Raw genomic sequence first — 16,179 nt, 5'->3', positions numbered from 1 at the left:
GTTATTGTTTTAAGCTTCTAATGGGAATATCTACATGATAAATTGGTAAATGAAAAAGCACAGTGCAAGATGGTATAAGTAATATGTAGAAAAAAGTGACTGGCACATGATAAGCACCAGATAATTATTTGCTATTGTTACTATTTACTATAATTATTTCTGCTCCTGTTTTTATTATCTTGCCAGACAAGTAAACCTGGGAACCTTATTTCAATTGGTCCATAATTCCTACACTTTGGGATATGGTGAGAGGAGGTGGGGAGCCAGAATAGGGTTTTTTACTTTTTTCATGTATACGTATGTATGTGTACTTGAGGTAATATTTACATGCAGCGATATGCACAGTGATAAGAGTTCGGTTTGATTGGTTTTGATAAATGTGTCTATGTGTGTAACCAAGACATTTTGGGGACACAGAACATTTCCATGACCCCTGAAAACTTCTTCATAGCCTTTTCCAGTCTTTGCCTATTCTTGAACTTCATATAAATGGAAGTATACAGTCATACCCTTTTCTGTCTGAAGATGCTTTTTCAGAGTCACGCACGTTATATGAATCCATAGTCCACTGTTTTGTATCGTTGAGTAGTATTCCGTTGTACAAATATACCACAATTTGTTTATCCTCTCATTTCTTGGTGGACAGTTGAGTTGATTCCAGTTTGGGGGAAATATAAATAAAGCTGCTTTAAACATTCACGTGCAAGTCTTTCTGTGGACACATGTTCTCACTTATCTTGGGTAAACACCTAAGAGGGGAACTGCTGTGTCATAGGATGAGGGAATGGTTAACTTTATAAGCAACTGTGAGAGCCACAGAACCCTTTTTGGAAACACCGGCAAGAAAAGAGGCCCCATGTGGGAAGAGCATAAGTCAGAAATCTTAACAGTGTCTCCTCCCTCTTCTACCTTCTCAAGACAGAAAAGGAGGAATAAGGGGGTGGGTGGAGGTAATAGATTCTCAGGTTTAGCAGAGGAGGAGCTCTTCAAGAAGATTTAGACCTCCTGGCACACAAATTCTTTTTTTTTTTAATTAAAAATGTTATTGACCTTTGGCTGATTCATGTTGATGTTTGGCAGAAACCAACACAATTCTGTAAAGCAAGTAGCCTTCAATTAAAAAATAAATTAATTGAAATATAAATAAATTTAAAATAAAAAATATTGAAATATACTTGATTTACAGTATTGTGTTTCAGGTATACAGCAAAGTGATTCAGTTATATATATATGTGTGTGTGTGTGTGTATGTGTGTATATGTGTGTGTGTGTGTATATATATACATTCTTTAGATTCTTTTCCATTATTGGTTATTATAAAATATTGAATATAGTTCCCTGTTGGTTATAGATAACCAACAGTAAGTCCTTGTTGGTTATCTATTCTATATATAATAGTTTGTATTTTAATCCCAGACTCCTAATGTATCCCTCCCTGCTACACACCCTTTCCTCTTTGGTAATCATAAGCTTGCTTTTGCTGTGTCTATTATTTTTTTCTGTTATACAAATAAGTTCATTTGTATCATTTTTTTAAGATTCCACATAATATAAGCGATATCATATAATATTTGTCTTCTTCTGACTTCACTTAGTATGATAATCTCTAGGTTCATCCATGTTGCTGCAAATGGCAAAATTATTTCATTCTTTTTTATGGTTGAGTAATATCCATTGTGTATATATTGGGACACAAATTCTTAACAACTTACAACATACTTTTATTTTTCAAATCTCTTTTGATCTTCACAGCTACAGTAGAAGCAGAGCACAAGACTTCCTGTTGTAAAAGTGAGAAAAACTAAAACTCAGAAAAGTCAGAATGACTTGCCAAGATCCCATAGCCATCCACTGTCTGAGCTGGGACCCGAACCCCAGTCTTTAGACAAGATGTCTTTGCCCTCAGTCCTAGTTCAAACACTTACTAGTGTAGAACCTTGACAGTTTATTTAACTTCTCTGGACCTCAGTTTTCTTAACTTTCTATATAGTTAAGTTATAGAAAGTTAACTTTCTATATAGTGTAATAATAGAACCTACTTCAGATATCGATAGGTGTGATTGAGGTAACAGTTGCATTATATGCTTGGCATATAGCATGAGTGCAATAAATATTAGTTGAGTCTGAATCTAAGGTAGATCAGTGGGTCTGGGCTGAAGAAGGTGTTAGTGAACTAGTCAATAATATGGTAAGAGGTGGCTGGCATGAGTGAAAGACTTAGATGACACCATCAAGTTCCCTCTGTTTTATCCAGATTCCTACCTATCTGAGCCACCGTGGCTCAGAGGTTAAAGTGTCTGCCTGCAATGCGGGAGACCGGGGTTTGATCCCTGGGTCGGGAAGATCCCCTGGAGAAGGACATGGCAACCCACTCCAGTATTCTTGCCTGGAGAATTCCATGGACGGAGGAGCCTGGTGGGCTACAGTCCACGGGGTTGCAAAGAGTTGGACCCGACTGAGCAACTTCACTTCACTACTTGGAAGGGAGCCCAGCCAGGGACTCTTCCCTAATGCTCTTCCCCTCCTCCTGCCCTCCCCTTGATGCCTCAAATTTTTGGCTCAATGAAATGTGGTCCTTACTCAAAAGGGTTGGAGGCCTCTACTTATAATATAAATGACTTCTGTAAAGAGGCAGAGAAAGAGAGTAACCAACACATTGCTTGCTGCAGGATACTTTATGAAAACAATTGCAGTTCTCTAAATCCCCCGCTGAGTCAGTGTTTGATGCCAGTGTCAGGCAGTTCCGGCCTCGCCTGTCTGAAAAGCGCGTGTAGCTGTAGGTAGCCTCCATCCTCCTCCCCTCGTTTCTTTTCATCTTGGTCAGGGATTGTCAGCAGCTCTGAGTCTGCTACTGGCCCAAATGGTTGCTGATAACTGTTCATCAGGCGGAGTCTGGCTCCTGCCAAACATTTCTTTTCCTTTTTTGCTAATGTCGTTTCTCAGCCTGATCATAATATATTTATCTTGGTCCTAGTAGAGTGAGCTCCAGAGAAACAAGAAGTAGCCCCAGCCCTTGTTCTCTATGTAGACTAGTTGTGTAGCCCAGCGTTTTAAATAGTTTTAAACTCCTCCTGTAATGAGGAGGACCCATTTCAATGATAGTTTTGGTCTCAGTAAGTGTCATTGAGATATTCTATGTATTTCCCCCTACTTAGCCTTGAAAGAACATACCTCACGTGCTCCAGTCTTTCATATTGATCTTCAAAGAAGATAGCCCGAGATTCCTTATACCCCATCAGGGACCTTTCCTGGTTCTTTCTGGAAAGTTCTGGCATATGACTCAGAATCTAGCCTTGCTTTAGCAACCAAGAGTTTATACCTTTCCTTCTTGCCTTGGGTGGTGTGTAAATAGCTCTAGATTTGTAGAGAGGATTGGTTTTGAGTCCTTGGGCAAACCATTCACTTTCTCTGAGCCTGAGTCTTACCTCTAGTGGTAAAAAAAAAAAACAACCCACCTGCCAGTGCAGGAGATATAAAGAGATGTGGGTTAGGTCCCTGGGCCGGGAAGATCCCCTAGAGGAGGGCATGGCAACCCACTTCAAATCTTGCCTAGAGAATCCCAGGGACAGAGGAGCCTGGCGGGCTACAGTCCATAGGGTTGCAAAGAGTTGGACACAACTGAAGCACGCACACACACACACCTTACCTGGGAGTGCTATTAAGTTTCTGCCTTTTCTACTCATATTGATAGGACTCATGTAAGCATCAAAAAAAGCTGAAGTTTTGAAAGTCATTTGTGAGCTGTCACATGCTGTATACTTATGCATAGTTACTGTCACTGGTTTTGAATCTGTGGTTACACAGCCTCCTCCGGTGTCTGATCCACTCCTATCCCTGACCCAATGCTGAGGAAACTGGACTCGTCCAGCTTTTTTGGAAGGAGCTTTGTTCCCAGGAGATTATTTTTATTTATTAAGTAAGAGATCACTGGAAGGGAATTGGGGGTTTGCTTTAGGATGCACAACTGCAGAGCAAAGCTGCATCTCCAGCATCTGCCCCCAAGGCTTCCTGAGAGGCATGCTGATGTGTTGTGTCTCCTTCTGCAGACGGATGACAGCAACGGTGACTTGGACCCAGGAGTTTTGCTGACAGCTCAGACCATCACATCCGAGACCACCAGCAGCACCACCACAACTCAAATTACCAAGGTAACAGACAGCTAGAAATTCCTTATGAAATCGAGTGGCATGCCAGGCTTGCTGCCTCTCTGCAAGAACCCCAGTCCATAAACAAGGATTTTCAGCTTTATCCTTACTGAGGCAAGTTATTCCCCATGTTCAGGTGGAAAGGCCCTGATGCTTTCCCCAGTAATAAACCCAGGGAGACCCTGAGCATCCCTACCTCCTTAGTGGTCTCATAGAGTCACATGTTTTTCTCTTTACACATTCCTCTGTCTCCCTGGTCAGTGCTTCCTCTGTCTGGCTGGGGAGGTCAGTTTAAAGGCAAGTTTTGTTGGGATTATTAAGCAACCGTATTTTCTAAGCCAAAAATCAGAACTTGGGGGTCTCACAAAGAATTTTTATGCCACATCGAGGATCCAGGCCATGGGAACTAGTTCAGATGCTGAAATATTGGAATCATTAGACTATTGTTTATGGGGGCAAGAGGGACAAAGTATCTAAAATTGGAACTACTCCCAGAAAATTATAGAGAATCCATGTTTGCAGTGGCACTAGAGGAAAAAGCATTTTCTTGTAAGTAAGAAATCTAGATTCCTGACCAAACTCCTTCATCAACACACAGATGACTGGAAGCCAGTTACTTCATGTATCTGGACCTTGATTTCCTCATATGTCAAGTAGGGGCATTATTTGAGGATCTTTTGACATTAGTCATAGGAAACTGTTTTAAAACAAAGAGCTTAGTTTCAAGCTGCATGACATTTTTGTTTATAGTCTTCTGAGTTTTTTCCTCTTGAAAATAATCAAAATATACAGGAAAAGAGCAAAAAGAAACACCTGTTTTATTTACTCAAAGAATTATGTTTAGCTTATTAAGAATTTTTAGCAATACAGAGGAACAGAGGTGTGCTCATTTTAGCAGATCCAGTCCAAATTGTGAATAAGTGTGTGAGAAGGCTATCTATGCAGTACCCCACAGCAGATTAAAATTTGGAGTATAGTTTTCAGACTGATTGCTTGATGTTATTTGTTTTGCTATTTGGGTTTTTCTTTTCTTCCTTCCTTCCTCCCTTCCTTCTTTCCTCCCTTCCTTTCTTTATTTCTTTCTTACATGATAACTTTTCTCTTTGGTTGCAGACTGTAAAAGGTGGGATTTCAGAGACTCGGATTGAAAAGAGAATTGTGATCACAGGAGATGCAGATATTGACCACGATCAGGTAGGGATGCCAAGGAGATTCTGAATGTGGGAAGGTTTCCCAGTGGGTTGACCGATGGATACCAGAGTTGGCTTGCACAAGACAACAGCTTTATCTCCAAATAGCCCCCCAGCTTCTCCAGTCCTCAGTTAAGGAGGACAAAGGGAATCAGACCACGAGACCTGTGGGGGTAGGGGGGCACCGCAGACTGAGGAAGCAGCGAAGTGGAATAAAAGGAACATGGGCTGTAGACTCAAAAAGACTTGAGCTCGGATCCTAGTTCTTACCAGATTTTAGCTCTAACTCCCTCAAGCCTCTGTTTCCTCATCTATAAGCTAGATCTTCCTTCAAGAATGTTGTGAGAATCAAGTGAGATACAGATGTACATAGTGTGGCACGCGGTGGACTCCAAGCTAATGGAAAAACTGCCGCTGTTCGGGGGGGATCCTGTAACCTGTGCTGGAGGCAGTAGAGGCGATCAGACCAGCCTGTGATCTCTGCACTGGGAGGGGCCAGCCAGCGGGGACAGCGTGTGAGAGGATGGGACTCAGGAGACTTGGAACCTGCTTTCTTCCCAGACCTGTCAAGAACTTGCTGTGTGACCTTGGGCAAATCACTTTACCTCTGATTTTTTGTTGTTGTTGTTTCGTCTCCTAAAAGAGAGTAGGTTGATCTAGATCATTTCTGGGCCCTTGTGAGTGCTAAAATTCTATGCTTTTATGTTAATTAGGTGCTAATTGTGTGCTTGAAGCAATTAGCAAATAATAAGGTCAGGATTAATGTTCCCAATTCTTTGGGAGCTGAAGTTAGAACAGTAAAGCTGCAGAGAAGAGGGGGTGGAAGAGACTGCATGCAAATGCTTCTGGAATCATTGACAGGAGCGCGGAGCCATAGTTCTGTGGCCTTTATGCTGATATGCTGAGCGCCTTAAAAAAAAAAACACAAAACTGAGCTGCAGTGCTGACCATTCCCTTGGTAGCAGGGTTGAGACTTACAGCTAAAAACACTGGACTGAGGGTCCCAGCAGCGAGGCTGCAGAAGCCCAGGTGGGAGCCCTGGCAGCCTGTTTGCCCCAGCTGAGGGGATCGTGCTGCGTTACCAGCCTGCATCCACCCACGCGGCCTGATGTGTTCTGAGCCCCTGCCACGTGCTTAGTGTGCTAGACGGCCTGGGAAGGAGCTTTGGCTTTGCTGTGAGACAGACCCGGCTTGAATCCTGACTCTGTAACTTACTGGTTATATGTCCTTGAGTGAGTTATTTGACTTCTCTTCTGTAGTTTTGCCATCTGTAAAACAAAAATAATCATAGGTTTCTTTCAGGTTATTGTGACAAAGGGACATGCACATCTTGATAGCTCAGAGTGGTGCTTGATTGTCCTCCAGTCCCTGAGACATGGGGACACGTGGAGGGAACAAGACATGGTGGGCTCTGGATGAGGAGGGGGCTCTTGAAGAAGATGCAGGCTGTCAGAGAGAGCAGGTGTAGACCAGAGGAACCAGAGAGAGGGCTTGGGCGGGGCCTTGGTTGAGCAAACAGGATGAGGGGGGATGAGCAGGGCTCTGTAGGGGTAGCAGTTCCAGGAGTGGCTTTCATGGAGTCAGGAGACCAAAAGAGGGATTTCCCTTCTTCCCATCCCTCCTAGGGGTAGTCTTAAGAGCCAGATTCAACAATCAGCCAGTCAAATCTAGCTCAAGCCCTTTCTGATGGAGGAGTGGGGTGGGGCACAGGCTGTCTCTGAGAATCCCATGCGGCCATCCCCCAAAGGCTGTATTGGGCTCTTCCACCTTGGGGTGCTCTGAGCTTGAGGCTCCGAGACTTGCAGCCCGAGGGGAGTAGCGATGTCATTGTGCGTGCATGCGTGCTCAGTCACTTCTGTCGGGTCTGACTCTGCGACCCTGTGGACTGTAGCCCAGGCTCCTCTGTTCATGGGATTCTCCAGGCAAGAATACTGGAGTGGGTTGCCATGGCCTCCTCCAGGGGATCTTCCTGACTTAGGGACTGAGCCTGGTCTCTTGTGTCTTCTGCATCACAGGCGGATTCTTTACCGCTGAGCCTCCAGGGAAGCCCAGTGGTGTCATTACTCTTCTTTAACTTTTCATCTGCTCCTTTTTGCTTTCCTAAAATGATCAAAACTCCTCCAGATGCTAAAACAGGGTCATCATGCCCTTCCACCTCCTGCTGAAACTGAAAACCAGTCTGGTAAAGGGGAAAGTCTGATGGATGTAAGTGAAAATCCCCTTTGTATTACTTACTAGCTCTGAAACATTAAGCATTTTAACCATTGAACCTTGGTTCTATAAAATGGAATTAAGGATACTACCTTGATTCATTGAGTTGTGAAGATCAAGAAATAATAATAAGTAATGGCATATCACACACCCTCCCACTCTCCCTTCCTTTCTTTTCTCTACTTCAGCCAAAGACATCTCTTCCTTCTTGTAGCATGCTCTATTATCTTCTTCTCCTGTCCTGAGCCTCCCGGTTACCCTGCACTGAGCACAGATTTTGCTTTGTTCTTTAGATGCCCTGTCTTGAGTGAATCCTCCCAGAGCCACCCAGCCTGTCACCTCTGAAGTCCCCCTGACTTCCTGAAGACAGCTCTTAGCTTTCCCTGTGTCCAGCCCTCCCTAAGCAGCCCGGGATGGGTTCAGCTGTCATCAGTGTGGCTCAGCCCGCCCTCGGCCCTGCTTCTTCAGACAGCAAGGTTGAACTTGCCAGAGAAGTGGTGTCCCGTGACCCTTTCCTTCTTCACTAGCCAGCCTGCCTTCTGTCTGATGGGCGTTGTTTCTGTCCTCCTCAGGTCCTGGTGCAGGCCATCAAGGAGGCCAAGGAGCAGCACCCAGACATGTCAGTGACCAAGGTGGTCGTCCACCAGGAAACCGAAATCTCTGAGGAGTGAGCTCAGGTAGGGGCTGTTCTTGGGGTGCGGACCTATCCCTCCAGAGGGGTCCACATCAGCACTTGATCAACTGAAGGCGGAGGAAGGCTGAGGAGGAGGGTGTGGGTGGTTGTTAAGTCCCTGGCGCCCAACTAAAGCAGCCAGATGTCCTCCTCCTGCCCCAGCAGTCCCGTCAGTGATGGGTTGGAAGAGATTCCCCACACGTGGATGTAAACCCCACCCACCTCTTGAATCATCCCTCACCCTCTTGCTTTCCTACCTCCCTTTCTCCCTGCTGCTGTGTTCTCTGCTGTCACAGGGCTCTCTGAGTCGAGACCTGGGAGGTCAGAGGAAGAGAACAAAACCAAGAAAACCAGGACTACTTGTCCAGAAATGAGGCTTTTGGGAGGGTAGGAGAGAGATGGCTGAAGCCCTGGGGCCAGACTAGAGAGTTGGAAGCAGGGTAGCTGACTTTTGGGGAGCCAGGGTTCCAGATAAATCCATGCCTAAAAGTAGTTTACAAATAATTTGAAGAAGCCATCAGTCACCAGGTAGGACGGGGCCCTGTAAAACCCACTCAGGTCCTGATTGTCACCTGTGGCCTCAAGAACTTGGCAGGGGGACAGGGAGGTCTCCTTTGCAAGATTTTAAAACTTTGCTTCTTTCTTCCCTCTAGGAACTCTCCCACCCTCTCCCCCCAACCCCCTGACCCCCTGCCCGTCTGCCATCCCAGAGAAAAACCAGCGGAATGATAAAGAAGCTAACCAGCAATAGTTAGACTTCAGACTTTTAAGATGATTGATTCTAAACCACCAGAAAATCAATTTCTTTTTCTATTTGGAGTTTATACCAAGAAAGTCTTCTAGACATCACTGATCCTTTTGAATACCTTTTTCTATATTGTGATACCAGAAATTGTGCAACTTTTCACTCTATGGACTGTTTTTAAAGAGCTTTTTTCTTTTTTTTTTTTTTTTAATGGGGTGGTTTGGAACCCCTTCAGACCAGCCCCTCCCCACTTACACTGACAGGGTCCATAGCATCCTGGAAATCCTCCAATGACACTGTCAGCTGTGCTGGGGGGACAAAGCCAGCTTAACGGGGCCTCCCCGATCCTCCCCTAGTCTATACTCTGTAGGCGACTGCAGAAACTTCATAAACCAGCCCTTCCTCAGAGCCAATGATGTCCCTTTACCAGAATGTCAGGCAGGGCGGCTGCCCTAAGGCGCAGGCCCTAGGCAAGTGCCCCCCATCCCTTTGTGGAGGTGGAGACTCTGCTCAGAATGCAGCGCTGTTTCCCTTCCTCTCCCCCAACTCTTTCTCTTTGGAGCCTCTTTAGATCAAAGACATAAGACGTTGCTTCAGACATATCTGATACTGTGAATGTTTGACTGTATCCGTGGCCTTCACCTTCCTGCCCTCCCTCCCCTCTTACCTCATCAGAAGCAGTGGCTCAGCTAAGAGCTCCCCCCGCCACCTCCCATCTCAGGAGACCAAAACTCACGGGGAAATAGGCACTTTGGGCCAGAAGCACTGATGGCACATTTTTACTGGTGATGTGGACAAGGCAAGCTGACGAGATTTTTTTTTTTAAGGTTTTCTAGTTCTGGGAACGTGCACTTGACACGGGGGTGTGCTGGGGTTTGCCTCACTCAGCCAGATCTGCTCGGATGTATTTCCAGGAGACCACCCCTGGGCCTCTCTCTCTAATCCTCGGGTGACAGGGAGTGTAACCCAGCAGGCGACTGTGGTCCATGACCTTACTCCTCACCAGTGGCACCTGCTTGCAGATTATCCTTTCTGGAGCAGGGGGATGGCTTTCACGGGCCTCCCTCCCCACAAAACCCCCCTTGACAAAGGGGCACAAACACCAGCTCCGCTCATCCCCACTTGCCATCTGAGGTCTGTCCGGTTTCATGGCTTGATTTTTGTGGTGGGTTTAAGGTTTCTTTTTGTTTGTTTTTGAAAATGAGGAACTGATGTCCCCAATCCCACTATTCCTGGTAAAGATTTGGGGGCGGGGGGCATTTTTATTCAGTAGGCCTTCTCTAATCTTCCAGTAGACAGATCTGCCTACACGGTCTTAGAATCCTAAGTCTAGGACAGAAGGTCAGCTCCCTGAGGTGGACAGTGGGTCACACCCAGCCATCGCTGGGGGCTCCAGGGCCGTGAGCAGAGGCGGCTACAAGCCTCTGCTCCCCGCAGTGGGACCCAGCAGCACATGCTTGGAGTCCACTGGCTGAACTTTGTCTCAACAGATGCAATTGTTTTGAACTGATCTCACGTGTGTGCGTTTTTCTCTGAGTCCTTCCTTGAGACTGTTACTAACCCACAGGTAGCTCTCTCTCTGGGCAGGGACAGGGAGGAGCTCAGGTAGGATGTGTCACCGGCCGTAGGGGAAGGAGAGCGCCCTGTCTCAGGAACAGACTGACAGCCTGGGAGCGTAGGTCTGGAGTGACGGGGCTTTCTGGGCGGTGCCCAAGCCAAGGGCTTTGTGACCCGGAGTGGTGGCGACCTTGGGAATCCAGCTCACATCAAGCAGATGTGCCAGATGAGCTTGCTTGCCAGTGGCCAGCTCTGCTGCTTGGAAGACCTGCAGGAGCCCAGAGCTGACACCTGTGGAATGGAGATGGGCAAAGGAAGAGGGCAGGGCACGTGCGTCAGGAATCTGATGCCCCTGTATCCCGTGATACCTGCTCAGAGTGGCTGCTTTCACAGCCCTGGACCACACATCGGGGGCCTGAACTTCCCCTCAGTCTGTTACCAGCTCACTTCACTTCTCCTTGCTTCCCTGACTATAAACTGGACCAGAAGATCTCCAATGCCCTGCCGCACTGTGAAGCCATGATATGGACAAGCCAATGTGAGGGGTATCCTCCCAAGCCTCTTTCACCTTCCTCCCTCTCTGGTTACCAAACTTGGTGTTTGGCGGTTGTTTGAATTTTTTTTTTCCTTCTTGCAATTGTGTGCGTGCGTGCGTGAGAAGAAAAACAGACTGTCCAGGTGGAAATGGTGAAGAGGGGAGAAGAGTTCTTTTCCAGGGTCAACAACTTAGCAGCCATTTTCCTAAAGTGACTCAGACACACCACAGTACCAACTCTCGCTGCAATTTGATTTTTATTCCACTTGAGAAATAAAGATTTCCTCCAAGCCACTTGAGGTCTCTGTCACCCACCCACCCACAAAGCAGAACCTGAATTTATCAGCTGAGGCCCCACAGAGCCTGGCTGCAGGGACTTGTCAGGGAATCTTTGCCCACCCCCAGTCCCCGCCGTGTGTTCTTCAGGGCAGCTAAGGGTGGCGAGGCAACAGTCCACCTTTGGAAATGGAGCCAGAGCTACGGCCTGACCAACACCAAGGAATGCTCATGGGAAATACCTGCCCAGTATCTCAGTCCCTGGGCTGGCTGGTTTTACAAATCTCTCTCAAATGTTTTATTTTGGTGACAAAAATGAAGGAGCTTTGTAAATTAAAAAAAAAAAAAATTATGAATCATATCAAGTAGTTGTTTTCATTTCTCAACAAAATAGGAGACTATGGCAGCCGAATCAAATTGACAACAACCTTAGATTAAATAGGCAATATTTAGGTCTGCCATCTGGGTCTTTTGTAGTAAGAGAAGTGGTGGTAGTGTTTAGATACTACTGTTTAGTTTGGTCTTGCTTCCTCTTGTATTGCATTTTTCAATAAACTCAAAAAAAAAAAACAAAAACCTGACTCTGTGAAGATTGATCAACTTTTAAAGTTCTCTTCCCCTACTGGCAACTTAGGAAAAACATGGGTCAGGGAGACACAAATCCAAGCCATTTTCTAAGGCTATCCACACTGACCAAAAGGGTGCTTCAACATATAAAAGGATTTCTGAGAACTGGCAAATGCATTTTGCCACCCGGAGAAAGATTTCACAGCATGGGCCACACGACAAAGGAGAGAAGGGGGCTTCTCAGGCCTGTTTGGGGAAGGGCCAGAGCCTAGTACGGAGGCATTGGCAGTAGTATAGCCCTTACCAGATGTACCCAGCATGGCTGAGGGCGAAAGAGGTTTAGGTGGTGGGAGTTAAAGGCTCAGTCCCAGATGGCAGTGGAAGGTCTCAACTCTACGGCGTTGCCCATCTTCCCAGAGGCCCAAACCCCAGCACCAGTGCCACCTTGGAGGGAGCCTGTCCCAGCCTGTAACACCACAACCTACCTTCCAGGTCTGAGGACCCTCACCCATCACTTGGGGTGTGCCAAGACACCCACCAGATGTATCCCCCGGGCCTCCAGCCCCCTCATATCTGTCCAGGGCTAAGGCCACTTTTGGAGGCTGAAGGAATTCCTGAGGCTGAGTCCTGCTGGTCTCCAGAGTCCACATTAAAACACAACCTCTCTAGCTTTTTGAACCCTTGTGCAGTTGGCATTTCTTTGCCGACATGCAAGTCAGGAGGCCTTGGCAGCTGTTGGGGCTGGAGCATCCATCCCCCTCCCCCGCTGGGATGTGACTGAAACCTCTACTAGACATCAGGACTCCTAGGGCTGTACCACGGTCCACGCTGCAGCCTCACAGCAGGCTGTGCCCCTCCTCCTCAGACCCGGGCCCCCAAGTCCCCTCCTGCTCCCAACTTGGCATAACCCCCCAGACTGAGGCGGTCCAGCCGTGGCCAGCTTCGGTGAGCACAGTCCCTAGCCGCTGGGGCCCCCAGCAGGAGCTCTCCGAGGCCCAGATCCAAAGACTTGGAATGTTCGATGCAGGAGCCAGAGGGCTGCACGGTGATGATCACATGGCCGGCCTGGGGCCGCGGACCCCAGGGTGGATGCAGTCCTGAGCCCTTCAGTGGGTAGCTGTTAAGCAGGGCAGGTAACCCCAAGCGAGGATTAGCTGGCTCTGAACGCAGACTCCGCACTGACGGGACGGGTGAGGTACCCCTACGCGGGGACAGGTCCCAGCTTTCTGGTTCCACGCAGCCTACGGCTCGGGGAGTCCTGGGGCCGGGGCTGGGGAGGAGCGCGCAGTCCCACCCTGGGCCGTCCGGGGGCCGCAGCGCCTGAGCCCGCAGCACCCCCTGGCGAAGCCGTCGCGTCTCCAGGTCGCGGTTCTCGTAGAGCAGCGTGTTGGCGCAGATGAACACGAACAGGCCGACGCCCATGACCACCGGCCCAAGGAGTCTCAGCCGCTCGTGCGGGCCGTGAGCTCGGCCGGCGCCGCGACCCTCGCGCCGCAGCTCGCTCAGGGGAGGCGCGCTGGAGTTCGCAGCCCGGGGTCCCGGGACTCCGGCGCGGTGCGGCCAGTAGCCGGCCACCGCGATGCCCATGCCCACCAGGACCACGAGCGCCCCCAGCGCCGCGAACGCCCCCGACGGCGAGCGCAGCCGCAGCCGCGCCCGCACCCGCAGGGGCTCAGGAGGGGAGCGCGCGCGCCGGCGGCGGCCCAGGCGGCGGCCCAGGCGCGAGACGCGGCCCTCGGGGCTCCTCCGCACCTCCCCGCAGTCTCCAGGGCTCCCGGCCGTCATCTCGCCGCCGTCTGGGCGCTCTGCGGAGAGAAGTGGGGAGGCAAGGAGTGAACCGACGGGCCTATGGTCGGAGCGCCAGGTCGGGGGCCCCAGTCTGGGAGGGAAGATGGGGCCGCCTCGCCCAGGACGCTTGGAGATCCCTGGCGGCCACCCCCGGATTTTCCCGGGCTGCGAGGCGGGGAGCCGCCCCCGCTCGGGTTTTCCGCAGCGGAGCTCTGAGCCAGGGACGCGCGGCAGAAGCCGGAGTTGGCCGGACCCGCGGGCGGAGACGAGGGAGGGGGGCGCGGGCTGCTCCTTGGCGCATCCTCGGCTGCGGGGCTCCGGCCGCCGGCGCCCTCTTGGCCAGCTTGCAGGTCCCTGGCTCAGGGAGGCGTAGGGCCCCCGGCAGCGGCGTCTGCAGGGTAAGTCCCGCCCGCGATCGAGCTCACCCCCGCACGTGGCTGCACCATATAGTAAAGGAGGGAGGGGGCACTTGGCCGCCCGGGGCCGCCGGGGTCGCTCGCGGGCCCCCCTTCCCCCTTCTGCGCTACACGTACCGCAGCGGAGGAAGGTGGTGGTGGTGGTGGGGGTTGTCACGGACTCCAGCCTCTTCCTGCCCGCCCCCTCCTTCCAGACCTCCTCAGTCAGCACTGAAGCTGCAGCAAGACAGACTTGAGCTAGACTCTGAGAAGACCGCTCAGACCAAAACCAGCGGCAGACTTTGCGCAGGATTTCTTGAAACTCCGCGAAGAGCCCCCTTTCCCCTCCTCCAGCCGCCCATCTACGGTCCGGGCAGGAGGCAGGGGGCCATGGGTGCCAGGCTCCGGGCCTTGCCGGTGAGCTCCTCTCCTGGCCCCCAGGTTGCAGCGTTTCCAATTCGGGCTCCTCCGGATGAATCATCCCCCTTTCCCGCCGCCTGGCCTCCTTTCCGGCCTCCTCAGCCCGAGGCCTTAGTGGCCCGCGTCCCAGCCAGAGCAGCACCGCCCTTGCACCCCAGGGTCTGGGCCGCCAGGCGTAAGCCCTTCCCAGCTGCTGGTGCGACCCGGCCTGCGGCCTGAGGGACTGAATCCAGGCCGGGCGGGAGCAGCCGGGATACGTGTGATGTAGCCCCCACGAAAGACAGGGTGTGGGAGGAAACGGTGCCCCTGCCCAGGAGCTCCGGGCCCCGCAGGAGAGGAGGGTTAGGACCTCGCTGTCCAGTAGTGCGTCCTGACTGCCCCAGTCTGGTTTCCCAACAGCTGCATCGCTGGAACCCGTAGCTGAGGCCCCAGCAAGGCGGCCTTGTTACCCTTCTCTCTCCCCATCCGCACCCCAAAGCTCAAAGCAGGACATCCCATCCCTGCCTCCGACAGAAGCGCTGAAGGCCCAGGCCCTAGCATGGAGCCCGGCGTCTTCCGCGTCCAAGGCCTGGGGTTCACAGAGGGAAACTGCGGCCCGGAGAAGTGGACGGGTCTGCTGGGGTCACGCAGCGCACTCCACGCAGGACGGGGGGGCGTCCACACAGAACCCAACCCCGGGCACTTCTCGGCACAGCCCTGGGAGCGTCCTGGGAGGAGGGGAGGCCCGTTCCCCTCCTGGTCTCTGAGTATGGAGCTCTTTCCCCAGCCCCAAACTGGAGAAATGACCACCCCAGCCCCAGCCCAGAGCTGGCGCCCCCGTCCCAACTCTCGAGCCACCCTCCGGTCCCGGCGGGTAGGGAAGGAAACGGAGGCCTGTAGAGAGAGGGATGGGGACAAGCTCAGAGACACTGAGATTTTGGAGGGCGTGAGTCGACGCTGGGGACCCCGGGAGAGGCAGCAACTTGGAGCCACAGTCCGAAGATCCCTGGTCGCAGGAAGTTGCCGAGGGCCGGATTCCTAACACTCCGGGGTCCCGCCTCCACGCGCGTCCACACTCCTGCCGCGGGAAAAAAGGGAACCCCGCTCCCGCTCCCCCTCAACCCCCAGGGCCTTTCTGGAGGTAGCGACCAAACAAAAAGTTGGGGAAAGTGGAGAGGCGAACCCCACCAGGCCCCTAGTTTCGCTTACCTGGCGCTCAGCGCCGGATTGGGTCCGGGTCCGAGTCCGCACGCCTGGGCTCCAGCCCTGCAGCGGTCTCCGTGGACTCTTGGCGCCCGGCCCCGCCCCCTGGCCCGGTCCCGCCCCGGTCCGGCCCCGCCCCCGCCCCGCCCACCGGGAGCCCCGGGGCCAGTTCGGCCGGTGTCCAGCCAGTGTCCGGCCCGGCCCCACGGCTGGAAGGAGGCAGCGAGTCTCAAGGCCGAGGCTCGAAGGTAAGCGCTGTGTACGCGCCCGGTGACTCGGAGGATCCGAGGGCCCCAAGTCCCCGGCTGACGTCTTTCAGAAGGCCTGGGAGGGTGCCCTCCCCACGTGGGAAGACTGAGACCCCTGCCTCGCCCCGCAACCGGAGCGAGCAGACCCAGGGCAAGCCGCACGTCCTCCCCCGCCTCGCACAGTCCATCCCTTCCAGGCGCCCCGGAGAGGACCCTCGGGCAACTGAGAGCCCACAGGTGCCAAGCG

The 16,179-nt window shown here is 51.4% G+C and overlaps 2 protein-coding genes across 28 annotated transcripts in view; one reads left to right on the top strand and one right to left on the bottom strand.

The window, feature by feature from the left end:
• The window catches only part of EPB41 (erythrocyte membrane protein band 4.1), a 181,208-nt gene extending 169,515 nt beyond the window's left edge, over positions 1-11,693 (top strand). For all 25 annotated transcript variants that reach the window (XM_061390473.1, XM_061390525.1, XM_061390457.1 and 22 more), the window contains 4 exons: positions 4,047-4,148; positions 5,259-5,339; positions 8,119-8,223; positions 8,873-11,693. In XM_061390473.1, coding sequence (XP_061246457.1) covers positions 4,047-4,148; positions 5,259-5,339; positions 8,119-8,217 — 282 coding nt within the window. In that variant the 3' untranslated portion in view covers positions 8,218-8,223; positions 8,873-11,693. The remainder of the gene's footprint in view (positions 1-4,046; positions 4,149-5,258; positions 5,340-8,118; positions 8,224-8,872) is intronic.
• On the bottom strand, positions 11,295-15,780 carry TMEM200B (transmembrane protein 200B). 3 transcript variants are annotated; one of them, XM_061390596.1, is made up of 3 exons: positions 15,691-15,777; positions 14,221-14,319; positions 11,295-13,704 (listed from the first exon to the last, which is right to left on the bottom strand). In XM_061390596.1, exon 3 carries the CDS (start codon positions 13,682-13,684, stop codon positions 12,761-12,763), a length of 924 nt encoding a protein of 307 aa, XP_061246580.1. In that variant the 5' UTR covers positions 13,685-13,704; positions 14,221-14,319; positions 15,691-15,777; the 3' UTR covers positions 11,295-12,760. The 3 variants fall into 3 exon arrangements, with proteins under 3 accessions (XP_061246580.1, XP_061246590.1, XP_061246570.1); XM_061390606.1 differs by lacking the exon at positions 14,221-14,319 and having other exon boundaries at positions 15,691-15,780; XM_061390586.1 differs by lacking the exon at positions 15,691-15,777 and having other exon boundaries at positions 14,221-14,570.
• Positions 15,781-16,179: the final 399 nt, after the last annotated feature.

The sequence above is a fragment of the Bos javanicus genome, chromosome 2 (assembly GCF_032452875.1).
Source record: "Bos javanicus breed banteng chromosome 2, ARS-OSU_banteng_1.0, whole genome shotgun sequence".
NCBI lineage: Eukaryota > Metazoa > Chordata > Mammalia > Artiodactyla > Bovidae > Bos > Bos javanicus.
The sequence above is the reverse complement of the archived record's forward strand: the minus strand, read 5'-3'. Positions and strand labels throughout refer to the sequence as shown.